The 24,939-nt window shown below is 42.1% G+C and overlaps 3 protein-coding genes across 3 annotated transcripts in view; 1 reads left to right on the top strand and 2 right to left on the bottom strand.

The window, feature by feature from the left end:
• LOC6034465 (serine/threonine-protein kinase Smg1) overlaps window positions 1–21,819 on the top strand; it is a 35,219-nt gene extending 13,400 nt beyond the window's left edge. Inside the window, 4 exon segments of the mRNA XM_038249186.1 lie at window positions 17,364–18,534; window positions 18,537–19,225; window positions 19,290–20,838; window positions 20,899–21,819. Of these exon segments, the coding sequence (XP_038105114.1) occupies window positions 17,364–18,534; window positions 18,537–19,225; window positions 19,290–20,838; window positions 20,899–21,098 (3,609 nt within the window). The 3' untranslated portion in view covers window positions 21,099–21,819.
• On the bottom strand, window positions 244–9,117 carry LOC6034464 (histamine H2 receptor). Its single transcript, XM_001844724.2, is given in 7 exon segments — window positions 244–1,261; window positions 1,264–1,305; window positions 1,308–1,349; window positions 1,352–1,379; window positions 1,440–1,561; window positions 1,564–1,730; window positions 8,481–9,117. Coding segments are annotated over 7 exon segments (1,428 nt in total). The 5' UTR covers window positions 8,909–9,117; the 3' UTR covers window positions 244–662.
• A 2,019-nt stretch (window positions 21,820–23,838) lies between the features above and the next one.
• LOC6034462 (glutathione hydrolase 1 proenzyme) overlaps window positions 23,839–24,939 on the bottom strand; it is a 35,261-nt gene continuing 34,160 nt past the window's right edge. The window contains 2 exon segments of the mRNA XM_038249213.1: window positions 23,839–24,454; window positions 24,510–24,935. Of these exon segments, the coding sequence (XP_038105141.1) occupies window positions 23,938–24,454; window positions 24,510–24,935 (943 nt within the window). The 3' untranslated portion in view covers window positions 23,839–23,937.

Below are 24,939 nucleotides of genomic sequence, written 5' to 3'. Positions count from 1 at the left end.
GACCATCCATAAACCACGTGGACACTTTAGGGGGGTATGGCGATTGTCCACGATCCCTACGAAAAAGATTTTTTTTGTATGGACAAATGTCCACAAATCTGGGGTAACAGATTCCCAAAAAAGTGTCCACGTGGTTTATGGATGGTCCCCTATTGCAAACAAACAAACTCGCACTTTTTTCGGTTGACAGTTTGCCTAACTCGCAAACTTGTTTGCGGCAAACTCGCAAACAAAGCCAAATGTATGCAGGCTGACGTTTCTGCACACAAATGCAGGCAAACTTCAAAACTGTTAACAAGTTTGTTTGTTTGCGAGTTAGTTTGTTTGTGATAGTCTAATACAGCCTTAAGAACCTTGTTTTGGTTAACTTATTTTAAAGAAGATTTGACATTTTGTCAGTTTGCCAATTTGTCTGCGTTGTTTGTTCGACAACATTTGTTTGTAGAAACGTCAGCTTGCAGACATGTTGTCTTGTTTGCGAGTTTGGCAAACGCGAAAAAGTGCGGGTATGTTTGTTTGTTTGCCATAGTCTAATACCTCCTTTAGCGTTCCTTAACGTCCAATATTGTATTTTACATAAACAATGCATTTCATATTTACAAAAATACTACACTTTCTTACAAATCTAGTCAGGTAGTGAACATTAACTATAACAAAAAGCACTACAATCTCGTAACATCTTCGGAGAAGCTGGGATTACTGAAGCCCTCAGCTTCGTTCATATCACAGTGGTTGTGACCCTTTTCACTACTGGCTTTCGCATGTTTTCCGTTGGAACAACTTCGATTGGAAACGTTAGTGCAATTTTTACCGTCGTTTTCATTCCTCACACTGAGGTAGCTCTCGTACAAGTTATAGTTGTTGATTATCACGTTTCCCTTGATTATGTGCGTGGTAATACTGGTCGGTCCGTTTGTGCCGGGTGCTCCCACCGAAAGTTGAATCGTGTGATTCTGGATGGAATCAGAATCGTGCAGCGTCGAAATGAACGTGATCTCATGGTCAGACACCTGAGCCGCGATTGACTCGACGCTGTCCTGGCTAACGGGACGATTTCTGTTGTGGAGAATTCCCGAATCCTGATTCGATCGCGAGGAATCTTGCTTTCTCGACGATCTACTCCGATGTCCCGTTCCCGTCTGAGGACCATCGAGCTGATCCGGCTTGCGGCACGTCAGCAGCTGCTTGAAGGCATCCCGGAAGTTGGTATTCTTCCACGCGTAGATAACCGGATTCATCATTGAGTTGGCCATCGCGAGGAAAACACCGCTTTGTACAGCACCGGAGAGTTGTAGTCAAAAAGTTGAAGATTTGCGTCAAAATCACGACAAAGTACGGCAGCCAGCAAAGGTGAAGCATCCCATGATCAACAGCACAACCTGAAATACCAATTGATACTGTTTTAAATTGCACCAAAGCACACACATCGATTCTCCTACCTGAACCGACTTCCAGTCCGAAGTGCCCTCCTGGGAGTGGTGAGCCCGGAGTTGTTTGGCGTGTTTTGCCGCCTCGCGCCAAATTCGCCAATAGACGAGCAGCAGGCAGAGCCAAACCAGGAGAAAATGGGCGTAATCACTCCGGCCACGTACCACGGATGCAGCAGTTCGTCAAATTCGCACTCCATTGCCGTGTCCCAGCGGTTCCAGATCAGCGGGATGATCGCGATCACAATGGCCAGGCACCAGCCAAAGCCCAAGATTACCAGGGCGACTTTCTTCGTCATTATGCTGTGGGTGGGATTAAGTAATAAATTGATTTTAAAATATGTGTGAATTTAAATATCTGCTATAAATTGTAGGGCTCAAAACGAAAATCTTAACAAAAGAAAGGGACCATCCATAAACCACGAGGACACCGGAAGGGGGAGGGAGGGGGAGAATTAAGTGAGTTTCCACGCTCCACACAAAAAAGATTGGTTTTGTATGGGAATTGTTCACGAGGGAGGAGGTTTGGGGGGTTTTAAATTTCAAAAAAGTGTCCGCGTGGTTAATGGATGGTCCCGGATCAATCACTTGGGTGATTTGTTTTTTTTTTTAGATATTGAAAAATTTAGCAATATTTTGTATAGTTTTTGAATCATTCGTCTTGAATAATTTACTTCTTTTTTTTAGTCTTTTCAAAATTTTAATCTATAAGCAATTCTCCTAGAAATCAGTTTTTTTATTATTATTTTTTTTTGATATTTTTCTATTTGCCTTATACTTTGTATGGACCTTCCTTATAACCAAACAAACCGTTTTGCGTAATTGATTCATTCGTACAAAATAGATAAACCGTTTTTATTTCAATTTTTAACACAAAACATAAATTTGCGCACGATTTTTTTTTCAATTCAATTAGTTTTTATTAGTAAATAATCAATTCACAATTTCGTAATTCTTATAACCTAATAGAGTTTTGGAGTTCCTTTCAACTATGATTTGAACTATAATTCATTTTGATGTAATTGGATATTCTAATAATGGATTTGGCAAGAGAAGGAAAAATTAAAAAAAAACCTTCTAGATTTACTAAGGAAAAGGATAGAAATAGAAAAGCTTAAAACTAAATCACAGTATGTTTTGTCCATTGACGTCGAAAACTTCGCTGCACAAGGCAGCTTATCCGTTGTAGATGTACTTCATCATCAGCTCACTGAGAGCTTGGAATTGTTCTGCCTTGTTCCGGCAGGCACGGAAGCGCGTGAGCATCTCTCCAGCAAGAGCGAAAAACTCGGGAAGCGTGAAGAGGTCATCTCCGGTGACGTCTGCTTGTCCTGGTGAAGTACCGCTCCCAGAAGCGGCTACTCTAGCGTACGAACCTCCCCAACCGGGAGGGAACGCTGGGTTGGTCGATGGAACCGCTCCGCCGCCAGCTGCTGCAGCGTTCGAGCTCGATGTCTTTGGAGGTTGGCGGGACGCTGGCGCTTTCTTCTTCTTGTCCTGCTCCTCGATGTACTTTTTCCGCGCGGCACAGCCACGGAAATTCGCCGTGTGGTTTCCACCACAGTTCGCACACTTGACGCGCGCTTTGTGCTGCTGGGCGTTTTCCCCCAGCTGGTCTTTCCGCGGAAGATTGCACCTTTCGGTGAAGTGGGTCTCACCGCACTTTACGCACCGGGGTGGAAGATTGCAATTTCTGGAACCGTGTCCGAATTTCTGACAGCGGTGGCATTGAGCTGCGTCGGCCGGATTCTTCGTATAGAATCGCCACGTAACAAAGAAGCCGTCCAGTGCTTTGATCCGCCGTAGGTCCTGGATTTTGACGGACCCGCGATCGAAGTACAGGAGGTACAAGGTGTACGTACCTGTCACCGTAGTCGATTTTGAGAGCACCTTCATCTCTCGAGGCTTTACTTTGACGCCCGTCAGGTGTTCTTCCAGGTCGGAGATCGGGCGGTCCGGATATCCCTGAAGGACGATCTTCACTGGGACCTTCTCTGCAGGATCAAATGTGAAGAATTTGAAGTTTCGCAACTTCAACTTCTTCACCACCAAGTCGAAATGCAGCTTCTTGTGGGTAATCACTTGCACAGAAGTTTTGCTGATTTGCATCGTCATCGTTTTGCATCGTCAGCCAACGTATCCAAAACAAAAATTGGAGGTGGACGTCGTTCCTTCGGAGAGTTACACTTTTTCTGCTTTCCTTGCTTGCGCGCAAGTTCATCATCGTCATCGTCGTCGCTAGCACTGCTGCTGTCACTGGCGGTGTTGTTTTCTTCTCCACTCAGCATCTCAAATTCGTTGCTGGTGGGAACGTTGGAAGTGGTTGTTGTCGTAGTGCTGGTGGACTGCTGCTGCTGCTGGCCGGAAGTGCTTCCGGATGCCCGGGTCGATTGTCTCGTCCGTACTGGGGACTCACGTGGTATGACACGGTATGACACGTGTAAAAACGATGGATCGGTGACGTCACTGGGCACGCTCCCGTGCGCGATGGCGGTCGATGCGGCGTTGGTGTGTTTACCTTTCTGCACTCTGCCGGTAGATGAACTTCGCGGGTTTTTCGAGGCCGCACTCGAACTGCCACGGCCACGGCCGGCCCTTGGCATGCTGGAGCAGCAAACTCGCGGGTAAACACGGTTAATTATGGCGAAAAAATCGAAAAGTTTGAGGAGCTCCGAACAGTTGACTGTTGCTGGCTGGTGTTGCCAGTCCGATGCGTTTTTTTTTTTTTTTTTTTAGAGGATGAAAAAAGAAAACCTTTCAGCATTTATTCACTTTATTTCAGATCCAATTTTGCGATTTTTCTTAATCGCAAGAGCAAGAGCACAAGTGGTAAAATTCTTGCTTCTTTTAATCTTGGTTATGCGATAAAAAAAATCTTATTTTTTGGATGCAAAATTGGATCTGAAATATGGGTCATTTCGCGCCAACTGGCACACCACTCGAAATGCACTTTCTCTGATCAAGCTAAAATTTGGTGGAGCTATTGATACTATCAAAACATGTAAGAATCTCGATTTTGGACCAAATTGGACCACCCCTTCTTGTTTAGCACCGCCCCAAAGTTAAGCGATTTTCGTATTCTTTTCAAAAAAAAACTCTTTCAAACTCAAATGGCCATATCTCGGAACCAAAACATGACAGAGCAAAACTCGACAGCTATTTTAAATGAAAGTTGGACGCTGAATCGAATGGCTGCATCAGATTTTCAATTGGAATCAAACCATGATGCATTTTACGCAATTGAATACTTTACACGCAATTTTCTCAATATACTTGCGATTAAATTTTGAATTAAACTTCGTGTTCCCCAGACGATTTTACATAAGAATCAAATTTTCGAATGTTGGGGGGATTGAAATCTCTTGAGATAACGATTTTTTTAGCTTGCAGTTTCAGAATATACCTATCACGCGATGAATTTGAGTGGAAATGTGAATAAAACGTGCTTGTGCTTGTTCGTTTTTTAGACAAAACGTTTTTTAGACAAAGCGCGTGGTTGGGGTGTTTGGGGTAATTTGGACACCCCTTTGAAAATCACCTTTTCTTCGGATATAAAGTGAAAATGGCACTTTAAGTAATAAGGCTAGTACTAGTAATGGCCTAGGAGTATAGACAAACCAAAAAAGTTGGAATATGTTAAGTAGTTTTGGTATAATATGTAAAAGTTTCCAAAGGCCGGTTGGCACTGCCTTAAGTTCTAATATTTGAGGGTTGGGAAATAAGGTTGGCACAAAAGTGGACAACGACGCCGGAATGAATTCGATTCAAGGCAAGACCAGGGGCCTCGGATCGTCTTGCACCCTTCGGAGGAATTGTTCCCCAAACCATCCCCTAGGACCCCATGGTATGCAAAAGTCGTCATTTGTTAACGGCTGACTTGTACAGAGCAATTTACCTAAATGCTCCAGTTTTACGGGTTAATTCCCATTTAAACTTGTTCCTGCTCAAGGCAAGCCAGTTTTCAACCAAATGGGCTGAAATTTCGGCCTGAGCCTCCATTTTGAGTACTTTTTCGGGCAATCTCATATAATTTTTGATTTGAGCAACTTTAATTTTTTTTGACCCGGGCTAGTGGGTACGTTTTTCAAAAAGTTCTCCGATCAAGTTTTAGTATGGTTCCCCTTGTAGGGCATGCCTATAGGGACTTTCATGCCAAATATCAGCTCATTTGGTTGTAAACTGGCTGTGCGCATCAGGGTTACAGTTTACATGGAAATTACTATGGGAAATTGGAACTTTTTGTTCAAACGCTCCTACAGGTCTGGGAAAATCACGCGCCAACTTCTGGTATGGTCAGGCCTAAGGGGAATGGTCTGGAGAACACTTTTTTCCGAAGAGAGCATACGGATTAGTTGTACCTAGAGCTGGTGCATCGGCAAACAATCCGATGTCTCCGTAATCAACGGTTTTCCCTGAAAAAGCATCAATTTTTCCTTAGCATGCTATCAAAGCTTGAACACCCCGTTCCCCCTAAAATGCTACGTCTGTTCTGAATGGAGCCAAAAAGAAAGTTGATCATTGAAGGCCAATACGAACCTTTCAAGAAATATATGTAGTTTGATGTGATAAAAATTTCCATCAGAATTGTTCATATAAAATGTATTTCCCCGAACGCGGTCAAGCGGAAATGCCCGGCGCGCGCTCCTGGTTCGGGGAAATGGCGTTCAGGGAAATGACTATTCAGCGAAATGTCTAATCGGGTAAGTGGCATTCGGGATTTTGGCCCATTCTGGATAATGGAATTCGGGGATGTGGACGATTAGGGGAAATGGGAAATTCGGGTAAATGGAATTCGGGCAAATGACTATTAGGGGAAGTGGCATTCGGGGAAATGTCTCTTCGGTAATATGGGTTTCGGGGAAATATCATAGATTTCTTAAAGCGTATAATGCTTCCTTGGCCCAATAAAAAAATGAGTAATTTAACTCAAAAATGACGAACTAGAGCTGTCAACGTCCTTGAGAAATATGGTAGCTCGTCAGCTGTGTGCTATCTTGTGACATAGACCATTTTGGTCGAAAATGAGTTAATGATGACGTTTTGCTATACTTAACAAACACTACAAGATGCTTTACCCCGATTTTGGAAACTCGCTTCCGTTTCCCGGATATCGCAATACACACTTGTGACATAGACCAATTTATCAGGGTAATTCTCTACCAACTCACACGAAATCGGGAAAAGTTGCCCCGACCCCTCTTCGATTTGCGTGAAACTTTGTCCTAAGGGGTAACTTTTGTCCCTGATCACGAATCCGAGGTCCGTTTTTGATATCTCGTGACGGAGGCGGTACGACCCCTTCCATTTTTGCACATGCGAAAAAGAGGTGTTTTTCTGAAATTTGGTGTCAAAGCGACTTTTTGTAAAATTAGACGCATGGCGTACCGAACATCGAAAAACACATAAATTTATGTACTCGTTACTGAAGGGTCATTTTTTCATTTAGAACAAAATTTTTCATTTTAAAATTTCGTGTTTTTCTAACTTTGCAGGGTTATTTTTTAGAGTGTAACAATGTTCTACAAAGTTGTAGAACAGACAATTACAAAATTTTGATATATAGACATAAGGGGTTTGCTTATAAACATCACAAGTTATCGCGATTTTACGAAAAAAAGTTTTGAAAAAGTTACTTTTTGCGTTTCTCTTTGTTTCGTCGTCCGTGTCTGTCGCGGGTGACCATGAACGGCCATGATCGATGACGACCAACTTTTTCAAAACTTTTTTTCGTAAAATCGTGATAACTTGTGATGTTTATAAGCAAACCCCTTATGTATATATATCAAAATATTTGTAATTGTCTGCTCTACAACTTTGTAGAACACTGTTACACTCTAAAAAATAACCCTGCAAAGTTAGAAAAAACACGAAATTTTAAAATGAAAAATTTTGTTCTGAATGAAAAAATGACCCTTCTGGGACAATGTAGATTCGAAAAGTACATTAAATTTCCCATAAAATGACATGTTCCAAAATTTTTACAGTCGAGTAACGGAAAATGGGAGAATTTTAAAACTTTTTAGTGTTTTTCGATGAAAAATACGTTTTTTCGGAATTCTGAGTACACCATCAAATCGGGCGTCTAATTTTACATAAAAGTCGCTTTGACACCAAATTTCTATCTCATCACCGTTTCAGGCTGCAAATTATTGAAAAACACCTCTTTTTCGCATGTGCAAAAATGGAAGGGTCGTACCGCCCTCCGTCACGAGATATCAAAAAACGGACCTCGGATTCGTGATCAGGGACAAAAGTTACCCCTTAGGACAAAGTTTCACGCAAATCGAAGAGGGGTCGGGGCAACTGCTGTGTGAGTTGGCGGAGAATTACCCATCATCAAAATGATTGTGCACACTTGTGACATGTCATACATGTTGTTGGAAAATGTGGAAAAATTTTCTTGTTTTTCACAAATTTATGCTGATACACACTTTCTAAAGGCAATGCAATCTTATGTTTTTGAAAATATACTGATTAAGTCGGTTAAACTAGTGATTTAAGTCTATTTTAGTTTGTATGGAAATTCTGTGCACACTTGTGACACGTAGTGCAATTTTACTTTCGAAACACACCTGTGACACGTGCATTTCAGATTTTTGATTACATAATTCACTGTATCTTTTAACTGGTGTAACCAAATTAGTTGAAACTTGGAGCGTTTGTTAAGCGATAGTATACGAACCGATTGCTTCAAAAAGTTTGGCTCTACCATTCATAGTTTTGAAAATATTTATCATCAAACTTTAAAAATCGATTTTCTCGAATAGTACTAAATGGTCGTTGTCACAAGATAGCACACAGCTGACGAGCTATCATCGGGTCATTTGGCCCTGTCTAATATACACATGTTTGAAAAAAATCAAAGTTCTCGTGTTTCTGGAGATTCAAATATTCTTGCTTCCCTTCGAATTGATTATGCGCAGAAATTATGTTGTTTCAAAAATCTTTCTTCAATACCTAAGCACAAGAAATTGTAGATTTTTCATACAAACTCCTTCTTATTCTCAAGCTTGGAAGTTTAGGTGTTGAATTGAGCCTTTCTCAATTACTTACCGCGTGTAATGCAGTGGATAACAAATCGCAATATATCGGTCCACTGCGATGGCGATCAAGTTCCAGATCGACACACTGCACGCGATGATCAGCACGAAAAACCTCAGCAGACACAAGTGCTTCAACCGGCCTAGCTCATTTCCCATGTAGAACGCCAAATGGTAGGGCAATGTGAGGCCCACGAAAATGTCCGACATGGCCAGCGACATGACAAACAGGTTCGAGATGAGTAGTCGCAATCGCCGGTGGTAGCGCACCGCCAGGATGGTCAGGATGTTTCCGGCTAGGATGCACACCACCAGCACACCGTCGATTATGGTCCAGATGAACAGGTTCTCGTTTATCGCATTTACACGATCCACAAACACGCGCACCGTCGTCGTGTCCGATATTTCAAATTCCATCACTCTCGCCTTACTTGCCAGCATTATTGTACGGGTGGGATTTTTTTATTGTTTGATTTTGCTTCTTCTTGAAATGCACTACCATTTTTTGGTATATTTTTGGAAATATTTTACATTCTATTTATGTTTTTTCTGTAATGAGGTAAATTTATCGATGAAATTTGTTTAATATTTTTGAAGCCTATATTCCCTTTCCTTTAAAAATTCGTATCAACGAAATTAACTTTTTTGTGATCAAGCCCAAGTTTGGTAAGTTTTATTATATTTACTATCGAAAATAGCAAGAATCCTAACTTTCATCCAAATTGATCAATTTCTGAATTCAATATCTCTCGAACTATAAGAAACCCCTTAGTAAAATTTAGAAACTTTTGTAATATTTTGTGTCAAACACGATGGAGTGGTCAAATATTATACTAAAAAACGAATTGCGTCTATCAACTCTATGCCCGATTTTCATTGAAATGAGTCTACAACTTGTCGTTCCCGAAATATCACAGTTTAAAAATGAAGGTTTTACAAAAAATATAGGTGCCACTAGCTAGTTATGATGGTATTTGGGCTTGATGAGATTATTTCAATGTTGCACTTTTTGTGGAATGGTCCATAGATAATCTTGTTATGATCTATGTTTCGGCCTTTGTAGCTAGTTAGCCTACAATTTTTAAAGTAGTTTTTCCTATTTATTCCAGAGATTTTTCTATAATTTCATTAACATTTATTTGTCTTAGCCTTAATTTGGTTACTTTCCGATATAACTAAATGAATTTCAGCGTTTCATTGCATTTTTACTGGGGAAAACCCACAGAACAATCCACTGCAAAAACACTCAAGCACATGTCCAGAACGACAAGAGGCGCACACGCATGAGAGAGCGCGTCCCGCAGGGTGATTACACTTGAATAACTGGGTTCTTGCACTTCTGTTTACCCACACCAACTTCAACAGGAGGATACCCAAAGAAGCCGGTTGGTTGCTGATGATGATCCAATCCAATCGCGGTGGTTTTGTTTGAACTTGATTTGTTCGACACTCTAATTTCCGCAGTACCCCTCTTCCACTATTCCACACACATGTGCTGGGCAGTAATCCTTATCAGAACCGATGGCAACTATTTCAGCAAGATTGTTCCAACCCAAAAACTATCAGCTCTCTCTCTGTAGTAGGCCAACGAAACCACCCACGCGGAATTGCCTTGAAATTACAAAACACAACTCTCACGCCGCGTCAATGGCCGCGTGGAAAATCTGGCCAAAAGATCAATATTTTGCCTTTTCCACGAGCGCTATGCGATTCCATGCAGTTACTAACGTGTGTGCAGTTCCGATAAATATAGTCACTCTTCAAGCGAACTCAAACTATTACGCGAACTGCCCAAAACGCTATCCAAAATGCATGCTGGTTTAATTTCAATTAGTGTCCGTTACCGCGAACGATTACGCGCTGAAGAGCGCCAAAAACCGCGAACACGCTGCTGCCGTGAAGGTTAAACGATGACTGTTTAGTACACGGCAGTAACAAAGTTGGCCGTGCTCGGATGAGCCTCGTTTGCCGGCCGCCTGCCCTCCCCCTTCGCTTGTTTAGTTGTCCACGGTGAAGCAGGCGACGATGACGATAGCTCAGACTGCGTTTTGTTGATGGTTCGCGAGCCCACTAAGTTCTTTTCCACCCCCGTAGGAGAGAGTTGTAAATATTAGGCAAATTTATAAAAAAAAACCTGCAGGCAAACATAATATAACAAACAACAGATTTATGTAAGCATTTGCAGTTGATTTTTAAGAGGCTCTGAATTATTTCAAAATTCAACAAACTGAACTGTGAGGTTTTAGAAATCCAAATATCAAAAACGGCAAAACCCAAAATGCTTCAATTGTATGGGTTGAGTCCTGTTTAAACTCCAATGCCGAAACGCCACGTTTTGTCGCTATCAATCGATCTCAAATTTAGTATTTTAGTGAATATTATTTACCCCTGCTCGGGAGTGTCTTCATTTTATCTACAAGGACTTCGCCGCCCTGGGCTCCTTAGCAGAGCGACGGCGCCGAATACCCATATTTACACAAAGAGCGTCCAACGCGGGATTCGAACCGGCGACTTCAGGATCACAGAGTACTCTGTATCCGAATTGTGAGTCCAGTGCGCGGTCCGATTTATCCACACGGGCGGGACAGTAATATTCAAGTTTTCAAAATTACACCTTCCAAATCTAGACATTTTTGACACATAATCAGAACACTCTGGAGTCATTTTCTAGGTCAGAAACCCAAAATTTATAACAAAAAAAAATGTATCCGATTATCCGAACTTAAATAGTTTTCAAGGACAAACAATACTATCAATATCATAATAATCACGGTTGCATGAAACTTTTAACAAATACCGAACAACTCGTTACAAAATGTGCAATACTCCATGTAGACAATGGTTCATTTTGGACGGTTAATTTGATTTCGGTGGGAACCACACACGGTCGGCAATATCCGCGTTGACAACACGTGAAGGCTAGCTACCATACGGACACGGCCCCAGTCAGTGGTGGAGATTTGCGAAAACTTTCTGCAAACTACTTCTTTTTCGGGTTTGTTTGGTTCACGTCGATATTTGAGCGATTGTGTATGCGTGTTACTTTGCGAGTGTGCCTACGAGAGTGAGTATTTATTTTCGGCATCAAAAAAGCTTCCATGTTTTTTTTTTGTTTTGTGTGATGGAGCGACAAGTGTGTCCCATCGAAAGCCAAGGAAGCAAATTGTTCGTGCCAGGCCGCTCGCTGAAACACGGGCCGATCAGTGATTGAAGATAAGCTTTGAGTGTGGGTACGAATGAACATGCAATGAAATTTATTATCTTCGCCAATGGATTATCGGATGATTGACGGTTGGCTAGTTTTGCCGGCAGTGATCCTGATGGAAACGATCCACATGTGAGATGAATAAAACTATTGTTTTTGAAAGGCTGAAGATTATCAGTAAGCCTCATTTTTAAGTTACATTGTGGCTTTTAAATGTGAAAAATCTTGATTTTCCTTCGAAAGGTAATAACAATAAGGAATCATCTTTTTGGACAGAAAATGATATCAACTGAAATCCAGTGCTGTTAAACGTTTAAATTAACGACGTTTATCTTAAAGGAATCGTTAAACTTGAACGCGAACGGAGCCTACGTTGATATTAACGTGAACGGAGCACGTTAATTAACGTCGTTGATTAACGCGCCTGTATCTCCCAAACGGTAACATCTAGTGGGTTACTTCCAGTTGCAATTTACGGGTATTAACTGTGACTAAGAGTCACAAAGTGGCCACCGGTTCCGGCAACTCGGAACATCCGTCAAGCATGTTTTTTAAAGCTTTTGTCATTCAATCGACATTTGAGCCAATGTTATGAAACATTGTTTGTAGTACATAGGTATAGTGACTATATTGGGTCAGTTCAGGGTATCTGTGGCCACTCCGGAACCGATTCCATAGTACCACGCAAATGGTTCCGATGATTGTGATTTTCAAAAGTCCATCGTCCAGTTCAAGGCCTCCCAAATTGTTCTGTCGATGATTTTAAAACCAGCCAACCATTATCAGTGTATAGCTAATATATATTTTTATTAATATTAAATTCTTCATAAGTCGTCGACACTTTCTCTATGATGCAGGAGAAGCGAGAAGGGGGAGGGGGAAGCACTGTGGCCTCCAGTGACCGATTCCGGAAGGATCAACCCTGATGACGCCAGTTTGGCCTTCGTTGGTTATAATTTTCAATTTCATGAAGTTTGATATGTCACATGACAGGACTTTTTCTATACTCAGTACACTTTCTCCGAGGCTACCGGTAACCGGTTCCGTAGTGGTTCGATCGGGTCAAAGGACACCGGCATGATAAAAGATGGTTAATGATTTCAATTTTACGAAGTTTGATAAGCAACAGGTCGACTTTTGAATATCACAATCATCGGAACCATGTGTGTGGTACTATGGAATCGATTCCGGAGTGGCCACAGATACCCTAAACTGACCCAATATAGTCACTATACCTATGTACTACAAACAACGTTTCGTAACATTGGCTCAAATCTGGAGTTTTTTTTTAAAGGTCCAATAAACCAAATTTCCAGTTTTTGCTTTTTGGGTGTTTTTGAAACCCCTGACTCAAGGCGGTATTAAAAAACGCCCAAAAAGCAAAAACTGAAAATTTGGTTTATTGGACTTTTTCAAAAAAACTCCAGAAATTTCGATTGAATAACAAAAGCTTTAAAAAAACATGCTTGACGGATGTTCCAGGTTGCCGGAACCAGTGGCCATTTTGGACAAATTACCTCACCGGGAACTCATAGTCACAGTAAATGCCCATAAAATGCAACTGAAAGTAAACCGCTAGAGGTTACCTTTTGGGAGATACAGGCCCTCAAAGTCGGGGCCTCAAAAGGATTAACGCGTTAATTAACGACGTTAATTAACGTGCTCCGTTCACGTTCACGTTAAGATCAACGTAGGCTCCGTTCGCGTTCACTTTAATTTTAACGATTAACGGACGTGTTTACGTTAATTAACGTTTAACAGCACTGCTGGAATCGGTATTTTTACGCCACACAATTCGGGACCTGAGTCAATTCAATGCTCTGTCTGTCACTGATAATGAGTACATACCGCCAAAAGGTTTAGATACAGAACATTACACATCCGTTCCGATAACCTGAAACAGACCTTGCTTTACTTTCACTATCATCGTGAGAATTTCACCAACAGGTTCGTTGATTTTTATTTTTTTGCATTGGTAGTACACTCATTTGGAGTGATCAGTTGAATGTATCATATTTATTTACATTACCCTTTTAGATGTTCTGTACAGATTATATTTCTACTTTTTAAACAAAATAATCATGATAAAATTGTAATGTATAAATTGAAATGCGGGGAAACGTACACAATTCTTCGAACCATTTGATTGAATTGGATAATAGACTTAAATTCTGTTCAAAATGAAAATACAAAAGAGATATATTTATGTGGGATGATATGAGAATTTTTCAGTTTAAGCATAAGCATAGGTGCCCACCCGCAGTTGCTACTCCGTTATTGACCAGGACTTCCAGAAGTTACATCCACGAGCCGTGGAAGATGAGTGGGTGCTATCTTTCCTCGCTTCGCAACTTCACAAAGGCCCCTATCATGCTGATCAATACCGGCGCCGGCCACGACCAGTAGTAGAGTCACGGGGAAGTGGATGGGAATGTTAGTTCGATACTTGAGTGATAGAGACCGCCCAATCGACTGCTTCTCCGACAAAGTATCACATGAGTTTTGAGGGGGTTAGTAGATGGGTATGAGGTCAAGTGGCAGTGATGTGACCATGCGCATTTTGTTTATCGGTTGAAAATTTCAAATCTTGGGCAGCCGACTGCGGAAAGATAAATAACTGATTATTTAAAAAGTTTGTTAAACGGACGCGTGCCAACCAAGCAGTAGTGCTATGGGCTGGACTTACCAGTATATTTTTAATTTTTGTACAATTTAGAAAACGCGAGCAAATTTCAAAAATAGTTAATAAATAGATGAGTTAATAATAAGACTGCCAGTTGGAATAAATTATAACGATCAACGAATATAAACGAAAAGAAAACAGGACACCACAGACCTATTGTAATGAAATTAAAACAATAACTTAAACAAACTAAACCAGCGGCGTGCCTTCCAGTCAACGATGCTAAAAGAAGGACTTATGAAAAGCTAAATATCAAATAAAAGGCTCCGAAAAAACGTTGCAGAGTTACCGCGAGTTCTCGCTACTCACAATCGAATCAAAAAATTCAAAAACGCGCGCTAATGGTCTATGCTAAATGTCAGCGTGTCGTACAATAAACGATTCTATAAAAATGAAAAAAGTTTTGGTGCTCCGGGACCCTCGGGGATGGGACATTGTATTTCCACGAATGCCCTGGGCACTATTCGCCGTGGTTAAAGCACCACAACTCGCTCTAAATATGAGAATTTTTCAGTTTAATATGAGAATTTTTCAGTTTAATATAAAAATACCAATTAAGTAATAGGTTCCAATTTCGTCAGGACTTTGAAAAATCGATGAAAAATAAATGGACTGTAAATACGTCAGTTTTCTAGTATTACATTTTGAACTCCAATTCAGATCTTCAAAAGTACCCTTTTTTTTAACCACACAAAAGATTTCATACATAGTTGGTGATCATTAGATGATTTGAAGGGGAGATGGGGGTAGGACCCTAAGGGCTCTACGGGAGAAGTCTCACACAATTTACACAACAGATTATTTTGATCTCAAATTTCGTACATATTGTTCTATACTAGTAGTCCATTTTAGAAATGACATAAATTAGTTGGTCTAAAAAACAATTTTTAATACTCTCATGCAATTTTAAAATAATAATTGAAATTGTATTTATATGAAATACGCGGGGTAAGACGGCCACCCATGTGGGGTAAGACGGTCAGTGCTATAAATTAACTTAATAACATTGCCAAATCGTCCCAAATACCTACATGATTGGTTGATCAGACTTCTCTGAACAGCATAACTATTTTTGCTGAAAAAATCAAGAATGAAATGTGAAGAAAAAATGTTTAGCAAATTAAATATTTTGCCTCAGTGGATTTCACATTCTTGCGACCACATTTCATGAAAAACTGTGAATTTTTACAACAAAACAATTACAATTTGATGTACAATAATTAGTTTGAGTATTTCGATTAGAATAAGTAAACGAAAATTATGTAAACAAAATTAAATAAGCGATTTTTATGGAAAGTTTGATAGGATTTCATACTATTCAATGAGTTTTGCTATATCACAGAAAGGAATATTGACGAAACGGTAGTTAACAGCATTTTGATTAAAAATGGGTAGTTTTATTGAAAATGTTTTTCCTTATCTACATCTCCCCCGGAGGAGGTGTCCGTCTTGCCCCCAAATAACTTATTTTTTAAAACATATTTTGCAAATATCTCATCGCATTTTTTAAAACTTTTCCGAGGGACATAATCTAGGGAAAACTTCAATTCAACATGAAAAAAAAAATTAAAGAAAGGAAAACATATTGTTTCCTTACAAAAATGCCTAAGTTGTAATTCATGAAAATTATATCCAGTTTCGAGTTGAACAATTATTTGTTTATTTTGATCTATTTGTATACTATTTCAAACAATAGGTTTGGCAAAGGTGACTCCGTATGCATTATTTAGCATGAGGAACAGTATTGCTAAACATTTTTGTAATATCCATTAATATACTTAGTAAAACAGTGAGGTGGCCGTCTTACCCCACCTTGTCGTCTTACCCCCAGCTCCCCAACTGACTTTATACAAATAGCTAGGGGAAATCTACCCTTTCCAATCAAACACCTATCTTCGTCATATGGAGAGTTTGATGCTCGATTAAAGCTCCAAAAATACTATTTGGGCTATAAACTTACCAGCAACAGCACCGCCTCGAGTAAGCACGCAAATGTATGCCACTTACTGGCCAAAAAGATCACATTTAATGCACTTTTGATCATAATTTGTATTTTGCGAGACCACTTCTCATCATTTTGTTGGCACACACAGTGACACACACGAGAATCCCTCAAACGCTTAATGAATATCGCCAAAATTAACTTTCCACTTTCGCTTACTTTTCACGGCGCTTAAGATATGAAATTGCTTTCAACTACCGGCAACATGTTCTTTTGATCATTAGTAAGGCACTCACTTGAAGAATAATCCCGAAAAATGTAATAAATTAGCAAGCGCCATCAAAAAACAAACGCGCCAAGTCGTTTGACGTTTCATTTTACTTTGCATTCCAATCGAAGGCTGAAGAAAACCGAGCGAGAGACGAAGGCAAAAAGAACAAACCTGCCGTCAACACCACCAGCAGCACAGCCAACGATGTCAGGAAACTTTCCTATAAATGCCACTTTTCGTGAGTGTTCGTTTGAACTGTCAGCAAATGGCAACACTCGACAGAGTGTTGGAAGAAAAAGAACTAAGCCGATATTAGAAAAATGGGCGTGGCCCAATGCATTCGCCTCGATTAGAATACCCTTGGGAATTTTTTTGTTAAATGCTTGGTAAAGAAATAGAATAACTTTTAGTGAAAGTGAAAATAAACAGAAATGTTCACAAAAACTTGCTCTACTCGTTGGTGTACTTGGTTTTAGTAAAATTCAAGGGAGACTCTAGATTATCCAGCATCATTCAAACACGACCGCTTATTAGGATTAAAATGGGTAGATTTCCCCTAATTGACTAATATATTTATTGGATTGTATCGAAAATCTCCGACAAAACTGCCAAGTTGATAATTGTTATTGAGTTTCCGCCCGGATTCAGTCTCACGCTGCGTGGGTGTGGGTGCGATAAAGTAATGCTTTGATTCTGCCGCACCACATTGTCGACAACATGCCCGATAACAACAACCATGCGTCCCCATTTGCTCACGTGTTTTATGAACTGTCCTCCCTTTATCTTACCTTGCAGGGAACATTCCGGCTAGCGTGCGAACACGTACTGAAATCGCTGAAAAAGGGTCGCGAGACGCTGCTCACGCTGCTGGAGGCGTTTGTGTACGACCCCCTGGTGGATTGGGCCGTCAGTGAGGACGGTGCTGGTGGGGGTGCCGCGGGATTCGCCGTATCTACGTACGGGAACAGGGAAGGCTTTCATAGCGAACTGCGGCAGGCCAAGAAGCAGCTGGAACGGGAAGTTAACCGGGACACCTTGGCGATACGATTTTCGGAGATTCGGGGCGAGTGGAATCGAAACCGGGACGATGTCTACCAGGACTTGCTTATGATGCAGGCATTTTTGAGGGAGTTGCAGCTGAGTCGGAGGGAGTTGATAGAGGCGGAGAAGCAACGGGATTCGTTGTCGCGGCAGATTCAGTTGATTCGGGAAGCGGAATCGCTAGACTCGGCCATTGGAAGCCATTCGTTGAACACGCTATCGCAAAGGTATGGCGTCTACAGGAAGATTGTCGAGGATCATGAAGCGATTCGAAGGATCTTTATGTGCAAAGCTACGGAGTTGGAGAAAAAGATTGAGGATTATGGCGGGTTCCAGAGAGATGTGGACAACTGCAAACTGCAGGAATATGTGGACGCCATTGGGAGCAATACGGACGAATGCGCCAGTTCGGAGTTCGATCAAGTGGAAGAGTTTATGGACAGCTCAAATTTGCGCGACACATTTGTGATGACGAACGGTTTCCGGCATGACTTGAACGAGTATCTGTTCCAGGCTATGTTGATGGTGAAACACGTGCTTGAAACGCTGCTGCAGTACGGATCAATTGCGAAATATTACCCGAGCGATTATGTTCAGAGCCATCCAGACTTCAAGTACGTCACCTGGTGTCGGAAGATGGTTGAGGAAAATTCGCCCCAGTCGTGCCAGGAGGTCAATCGCAACTACCAGCAGCACATGCAGCGGAATGAACAGCACACTTCTAGCCAGCAGATCGTGTCGTTCTCCTACCAACTATCGACGATCATATCCGAGGGAACGTTCCGCTTATCGGATGCGATGAACTGCCGCGCTCAAGAACTGAACGAAAGTACGGTTTCGATCGATCAACTGTACGAAAATGCCTTATCAACGATCAACGCAACGGTTTACGGTAACCCGAACGGTCGACAGGTTTTGGCTTGCGCCGCCTGAAGCATTGCATGGACCTGAGCCAAAATTATCTCCTGATGGAGCAAACGGCGTCGACTGCCGGTGATTCGCTGATCGACCTACAACTCAACAACAACTGGTTCCTGTCGGAGTTTTACATGTGTTCGGCCCAGTTGAACACCCTGTTCCAGGTCCTGTTCGAGAAAGACTCCGCCATGCCATCATCCTCGGCTCGGGACTGCTTCTCCGTCGGTCTGAGCGGACTGTCGGCGTGCGTTGCTATCTACGAACAGCTGCACGAAATGAACGAGTGCGTCACCCGAGACTTCCTAACGGACACACTGCGGGGAATAATTTCGGAGAATCAAAGCGTGATTGAAATGATTTCCGCCGTGTCCAACCTGCAAGCGGACATTATTCCGTTGGCAGATTTGCTGAACGAGCTAAACATGCACCTGCAGTGCGTAGTCATGAACATTCCGTCGGGACACGTGAACGCCTTGGCCGTGGTTGATGGGTTGAGACGGAACATGTCGGCTTTGGGCGATCGATACCAGCTGCAAACGGTGCCATCGGAAGGTGGTCGCTTGTATTTGAAGCTGTACTCGCTGTTCAACGAGCTGCTCGGCAAGCAGAACGAGCTGATGCATATCGTGTACGATGGGATATTGACGCTGGGCGAGGTTGACCTGGTAGAACAAGTCAAGGAATCGAAGGATTTGGCGGTAAGTTTCGCTTTTCTGTGTCTCATCAATTGGATTTTTATTTGTATTTTTTTTTATTTCTCAGGTGCTCATCTTCAACAAATCTACCAACAACGTGCTGGAGGCCATTTTTACTGTGAAGCGTATTCAGGCTATTATCGAGTTTTTCACGTCCTGTCTGCAGATGGCGTGCGCTTTCAAGGGAACGGGTTTAACGCCGGTAGCGACGGCCTTCAATGACGATACGCTAGTGCGGCCGATCCGTAAGTTTATATCGGACTTTGTGTACCACTCGATGCTCGGCATTGGTTCGACGGTTACCGGGATGGTCATTTACGGTGCCCTACAGCGACTCACTCCGACTCAACGGCTGGAGCAGGAAGTGTCGATGTTGCTACAGATGACCGGCAAAGAGAGGGTCAGCATGGGCATGCTGTGCGAGTACACGTTCAACTCGATCGCATTCAACGGGTTGGAGTACAATCAGGCGAACAACGCGTGTCTGAATTTGAGCTTCGCTTGGCAGAAAATGATGCGCGTAAAGTTGTTGTCGGAGCGCATTATGACGGAACAGGTTTCGCTCAATCGACTCCAGACGTTGATGGTAGCGCACAGCTGGTTGCACGACGTTCCCGCTGCGAACGGATCCCCGGCTGGTGGTTCTCACGGAGATCTGACAATGTACATGAATCGCTCTTCAATACTGATCCAGTTGAAGAGTTTTGTTGAGACGCTGACGACGTCCAAAATGACCATACAAAAGCTACGCGAAGAAATCCTGAACAACACCAACACCATAACGCATCGTCTCAAGTGGGCATCCGGAGCAAATCCTGATTTAGTTCCACTACTCAAATCTTTCGAACGGAGCTCTATACAGAAGCGAGACTTTTTGAACGAACAGTTGTTGTACCTGGATATTGCGTTGAAGCACTGCTCCTCGGTGTTGAACCATGACGTTGCTCGGCTACAGATGTACCGCGAGCAGGAGCAAGACAAGGAGTTCCTGGGCCTAGTCGAACGCTTTAGGAAAGCTTGCGTCAAGCTGCAATCCTGTACGACGATGGTGAACCAGACGGAAATTGCGCTAGTCGAACTACTTGACCCCGAGGGACAAATCGACCACATCTGGTTGAACAACGTTAAAGTGTTGATCGAGGATATGACCGATCAGGTGCAAAGCAAAATCGCTGCTCTGGAGAAGGAGGTTAGAGGGGCTCAGGACAATCTACACATGAGCGCTCACAAGTTGAGGACGTTGGTCAGTTCCCATCACGTTCTTGCATCCGACATCAGGAATCTGCTCAAGATGAAGCTTAAAATGGAATCGATTCCCGCCCTGCGTGAGTATCTGCTTCGGTACAAAGCATTCCTTGAAACCATCTCGGAACTGCACTCGAACGTGCTGAGTAAAGACTTCACCGACAATCTGGTGCGGCACGTGGTGGAACAGGTCCAGGAGGCGTTACCGAACGTACACCGCATCTTCGACCAGCTGTTTGCTTTCGAGCACTGTGATGAAGTGGACGAGCAGTCGGCTGACGGAGGTAGCGAATCTGCCGATAGGCTGAGTGCAGAATTAGGCGATTCTCCACTGAAGAGACTATCTTCCGTTGATGAAAGATCCAGTAAAGGTATGTTGGAAATATGGGTTTCGTTAAACAGTTAATTTACAGTCAAACCATTGCTTTCAGCGCAACAAACCCAGCGGGAGCAAAAACGCAACGCTTACGCCGTCTCTGTCTGGCGCCGCATCCGGATGAAGCTCGAAGGCCGCGATCCGGACCCCAACCGTCGCTGCACCGCTCAGGAGCAGGTCGACTGGATGATACGCGAAGCGATGGACCCGGACAATCTAGCGGTGCTGTACGAAGGATGGACGCCCTGGGTGTGAACGGATATTGGTAAACAAGAAGAAGGTAAATCAGCAGAGCAAATCCAAACATCTCAACCGTGAAGAACGAGGCTGCCAACGTTTGTCCGAGGACATCTTCGCGCAGCCGACTAGTAACGGACTGAGACAAATTCAAGCAGCTCAGCGCAGTGCAGTAGCAAATCAAAAGGACTGCTTAGCCCTTATCATCAGCGCGGGAGTCATTTTCGGCATCAACGTGGTGAAGACGCGGGCACTGAAAGCCGCGTCGCAATCTTGCCCAAATGGCTCCCAGCTCGTGTCAGTCAGTCAGTCTGAAGCTCCTTCCCATTTCCTCTCCCAAGCTGTTTTTCAGTCGCAGTTCCAACTGTTTGAAAAACAGCGCAAAAGACCTTAGGCTCCCCCGTCATCATCGAACCAACCATCCTAAATCCCAGTAAAATACAATATGCATTAGCTTTTAACAAAATTTACATCCGATCGTACAAGCAAGCGTAACAACATCCTAAGAAGGAACTCGCAAGTCACAAACGTCCTTTTCACCAGCTCTCTTATAACATCATAGAAGAATTGAATTAAAGTTGGTTGGAAAGGGTTTGAGACTCAATCGATGCTCGATGCAGCGAAATACGATTGCTCGGTGAAATTATGCGTTCCAAGAAGGGATCGCAAAATAACGTACTGTACGCAGCTTTGTAAAACTTGATGGAAATTCTACAATAAATCCAAGTCACGGTGGAAAGATCCAGTTAATCTTTTTCTTCCGACAGCAAACCGTTACATCAAGTCCGCAATATCAAATTTGAAATTTACGAGTGATTTTCATGCGTTATGTTTGTTCGTTATAGTTCTTGTGACATTTTGAAACATTTAGAATTTTTTTTGTACTTTTTTGGATAACTTTAAATATATTCCTTTTTTATGATTAATGAAAACAGTAACGCACTGACTTCATAAACCGTACGTACACTTATCGTTGAAAAATATTCACAAAACTGATTATTTCTGATGCCCAACATACAACTTAATTTGAGACAACAGTGAAAAATATAATTATTTTGAGCCTATTTTGCGTTTGCAGTATTTCTCTGTATTTGTTAGTTCGTGGAAGTGGCTTTCCTTCACTTCCTTTAGGCTTCATCCATAAAGTACGTCACGCAAAAATCAGCCAAAATTTACCCCCCCCCCCCCCCCCCCTCCCCCCTTTGTCACGCTTTTCCTATACTTATAACACGCAATGTCACACTTGTTCAGACCCCCACCCCTCCCTCCCTAGAACGTGACATACTTTATGGATGACGCCTTATCAAAAGAAATGTTTAACTGTATCTTGTTGTAAAGGTTAAATATGCTTTTTCTTCAAGAAAAGGAGTCATGAAATAGCTCTACGAACAGCAGAACAAAGGAGAGGGAACACTTTCTGGAATTTTTCACCCTCTCTGGCTTGTTTTCGCTACCGCTGTTGCTCATTTAACGTTTTTTTGACCGGTTCCTTACTAAGTGCGTAATCTACTTACCAATTAATGCGTAAGTGTTTATGAAGTACGATTAGACGAGCGATTTAAATTTATACATTTTGCTTGAATCGGTTAGCAATGCGGTAAACATTTCTAGTATTAAAAAGTCATCTTATCACAACCAATTAGACAATTCGTGTTCTTTTTGATTCTGAGACTCAAGTATATTTTTCTTGAGATTTTCTCCGCCAAATCAGAATACGCGTCCAAATTTGCACAACAAAATCTTTTTTAAATACTTGACAATGTTAAAGTATTTGTAAAGATGTATTGCTGCGACAAATGTGAAAGTATCAATAAAAAGGGTTTCCCTTACGCTACTACTAAATAAACAAACAAACAAAATTGCTAATTCTTGAACATTTACGCAAAGACTTTTCCGGGATTTGTTTCATATTTTCTAAAAAAAAAAAAACGCAACAACTAAGCTTTAAATTGTTACCATTTAGAGTCGATCTGGACACGGATTTGAATTCAGCGTGAACAATTCACTAAGATTATTTAATTTGGTCTCGTGCAATTAATGTAACTTGGTCGAATTGTGTATCATTCCCCAATTCATGTAGACCTTAGCAAATCTCTTTTCGTAAAATAATTCTTTTGGCAGTTTTAGTTTCCTACTATCATTATCAATAGGTTCCGTATTACACCTCTGTAAAACAAAAGTGAACTGAAAAATACATCTAAACGTATATCTAAACCAAACAAAAAAAAGTTTTATATTTCATGTGATGACCAATCCGTTTATTAGTTTAATTACCGACCCAAGTGAACGGACCAAATCAAATTATTTTTGGTAACATTATAAATGTTACATTCATCAATAAAGTTAAGTTTGATTTGTTAAATTTAGAAACAGTTGTTGAGATATTGAGTAATATGCAACTTAATTTCTTTTTATTTGCTTCCCAACTACAGTTTTTGTTTGTTTTTTTTTTGCACAATATTTTGATAGTTTTGTTTAGTTCCAATCAGCACAAAAACAATGCAACAACATTAGAAAACAAAAAACATTGTTCGTTCAAAAATCACGTTCATGAAAAGGGGGAGGGGTCTTGAGTTTGTGACAGCTGTGACAGGTATAGGAAAAAGTCGTGACAGGGGGAAGGGGAAGGGGGTCTGAAACCCAGAAAATCTCTGGATGTAATGTTTGAACAAACCCTAAAGCACGTGTGATATAAGGACACTTTCTAAAGTTCTCCAAAAAAGGTTAAAATAATCTACATTAATTTTCGTAAAGTAAATTATGGACGGAAAATAATGTAATGAAATTTATTTTTTACGACTTTTAGTAAAGCAACAAAACGAACTTTGGCAATTTCCTCGCAAAAAAAAAAAACAAATCAATGCACAATTTCCACACTACCCCCTCTCCGAGGATCAAACTCTGCTGCCACGTGATCGTTCACATCTTTGGTAATGGCAGTCGCCGCAGCAAATCCGGCGTCGGGCTTTTTCTCCACCACCACGTGACCTCGTGTGCGCAACCCATCGAGGATCGCCGGATCGAAACCCGCCTCGTAATCGACTGACATGGGCGCCAGCTGGTGGTGCAATCGCGGTGAGGCCAACGCCGTTTTGAGGTCCTCTCCAAAAAACATGTGGCGGAACAGTATGATCAGGTTTGCGGTAGTAATCCGCGAGCCACCCGCGCTTCCCACCACCATCCGGACGCCACTGGCGTTGTTCGTAACGATCGTGGGAGCCATCGAGGAAAGTGGACGCTTGCCGGGAGCGATGAAGTTTGCGGGAGATGGCGGGAGACCGTACGTATTTCCGGTTGTACCCGGCGATGAAAAGTCGTCCATTTCGTCGTTCAGAATGATGCCAGTCGAGCGGGATCGAATCTTGGCGCCCAACCTGGAACAAACACAGATTATCGAGAGAAGAGAATTGATGAACTTGACCAACTTACAAGTAATTGATCGTACTGGTTGCCGCCACTGCGTCACCATTCGCGGCCAGCACGGACACGTGAGCCGTTCCCTGATCTTGCACGTTGGCAAATTCTGCGCCGTAGTGAGCAAAGTCCGAGTACGTTACATTGTCCACGATTTTGTTCCGGATGTACTCCGCATAATCGGCGCTGGTGAGATTTTGCAGCATTCCTCCGATGGCGGACACATACTGTGGATCGCCGACTCTGGTCCGGTGGCCGTATCCGTGTTTGAAACTTTCCACCACACGATGCCACGTGAGTGGGTCCTTGAGGTCTAGATCTTGGTACCCATCGAGAACGTTGAGCATGAAGTTCATCAAAGTTCCACTTCCTGGTAGAGGGAAAGTGTGGACTACGTTACCTCCGCGGATTGCCACGGATGAGGGGGTTACCCATTGTGGTCTGT

The sequence above is a fragment of the Culex quinquefasciatus genome, chromosome 1, assembly GCF_015732765.1.
Source record: "Culex quinquefasciatus strain JHB chromosome 1, VPISU_Cqui_1.0_pri_paternal, whole genome shotgun sequence".
NCBI lineage: Eukaryota > Metazoa > Arthropoda > Insecta > Diptera > Culicidae > Culex > Culex quinquefasciatus.
Note: the sequence above shows the minus strand (reverse complement) of the source record. Positions and strands in the feature narration are given on the sequence as shown.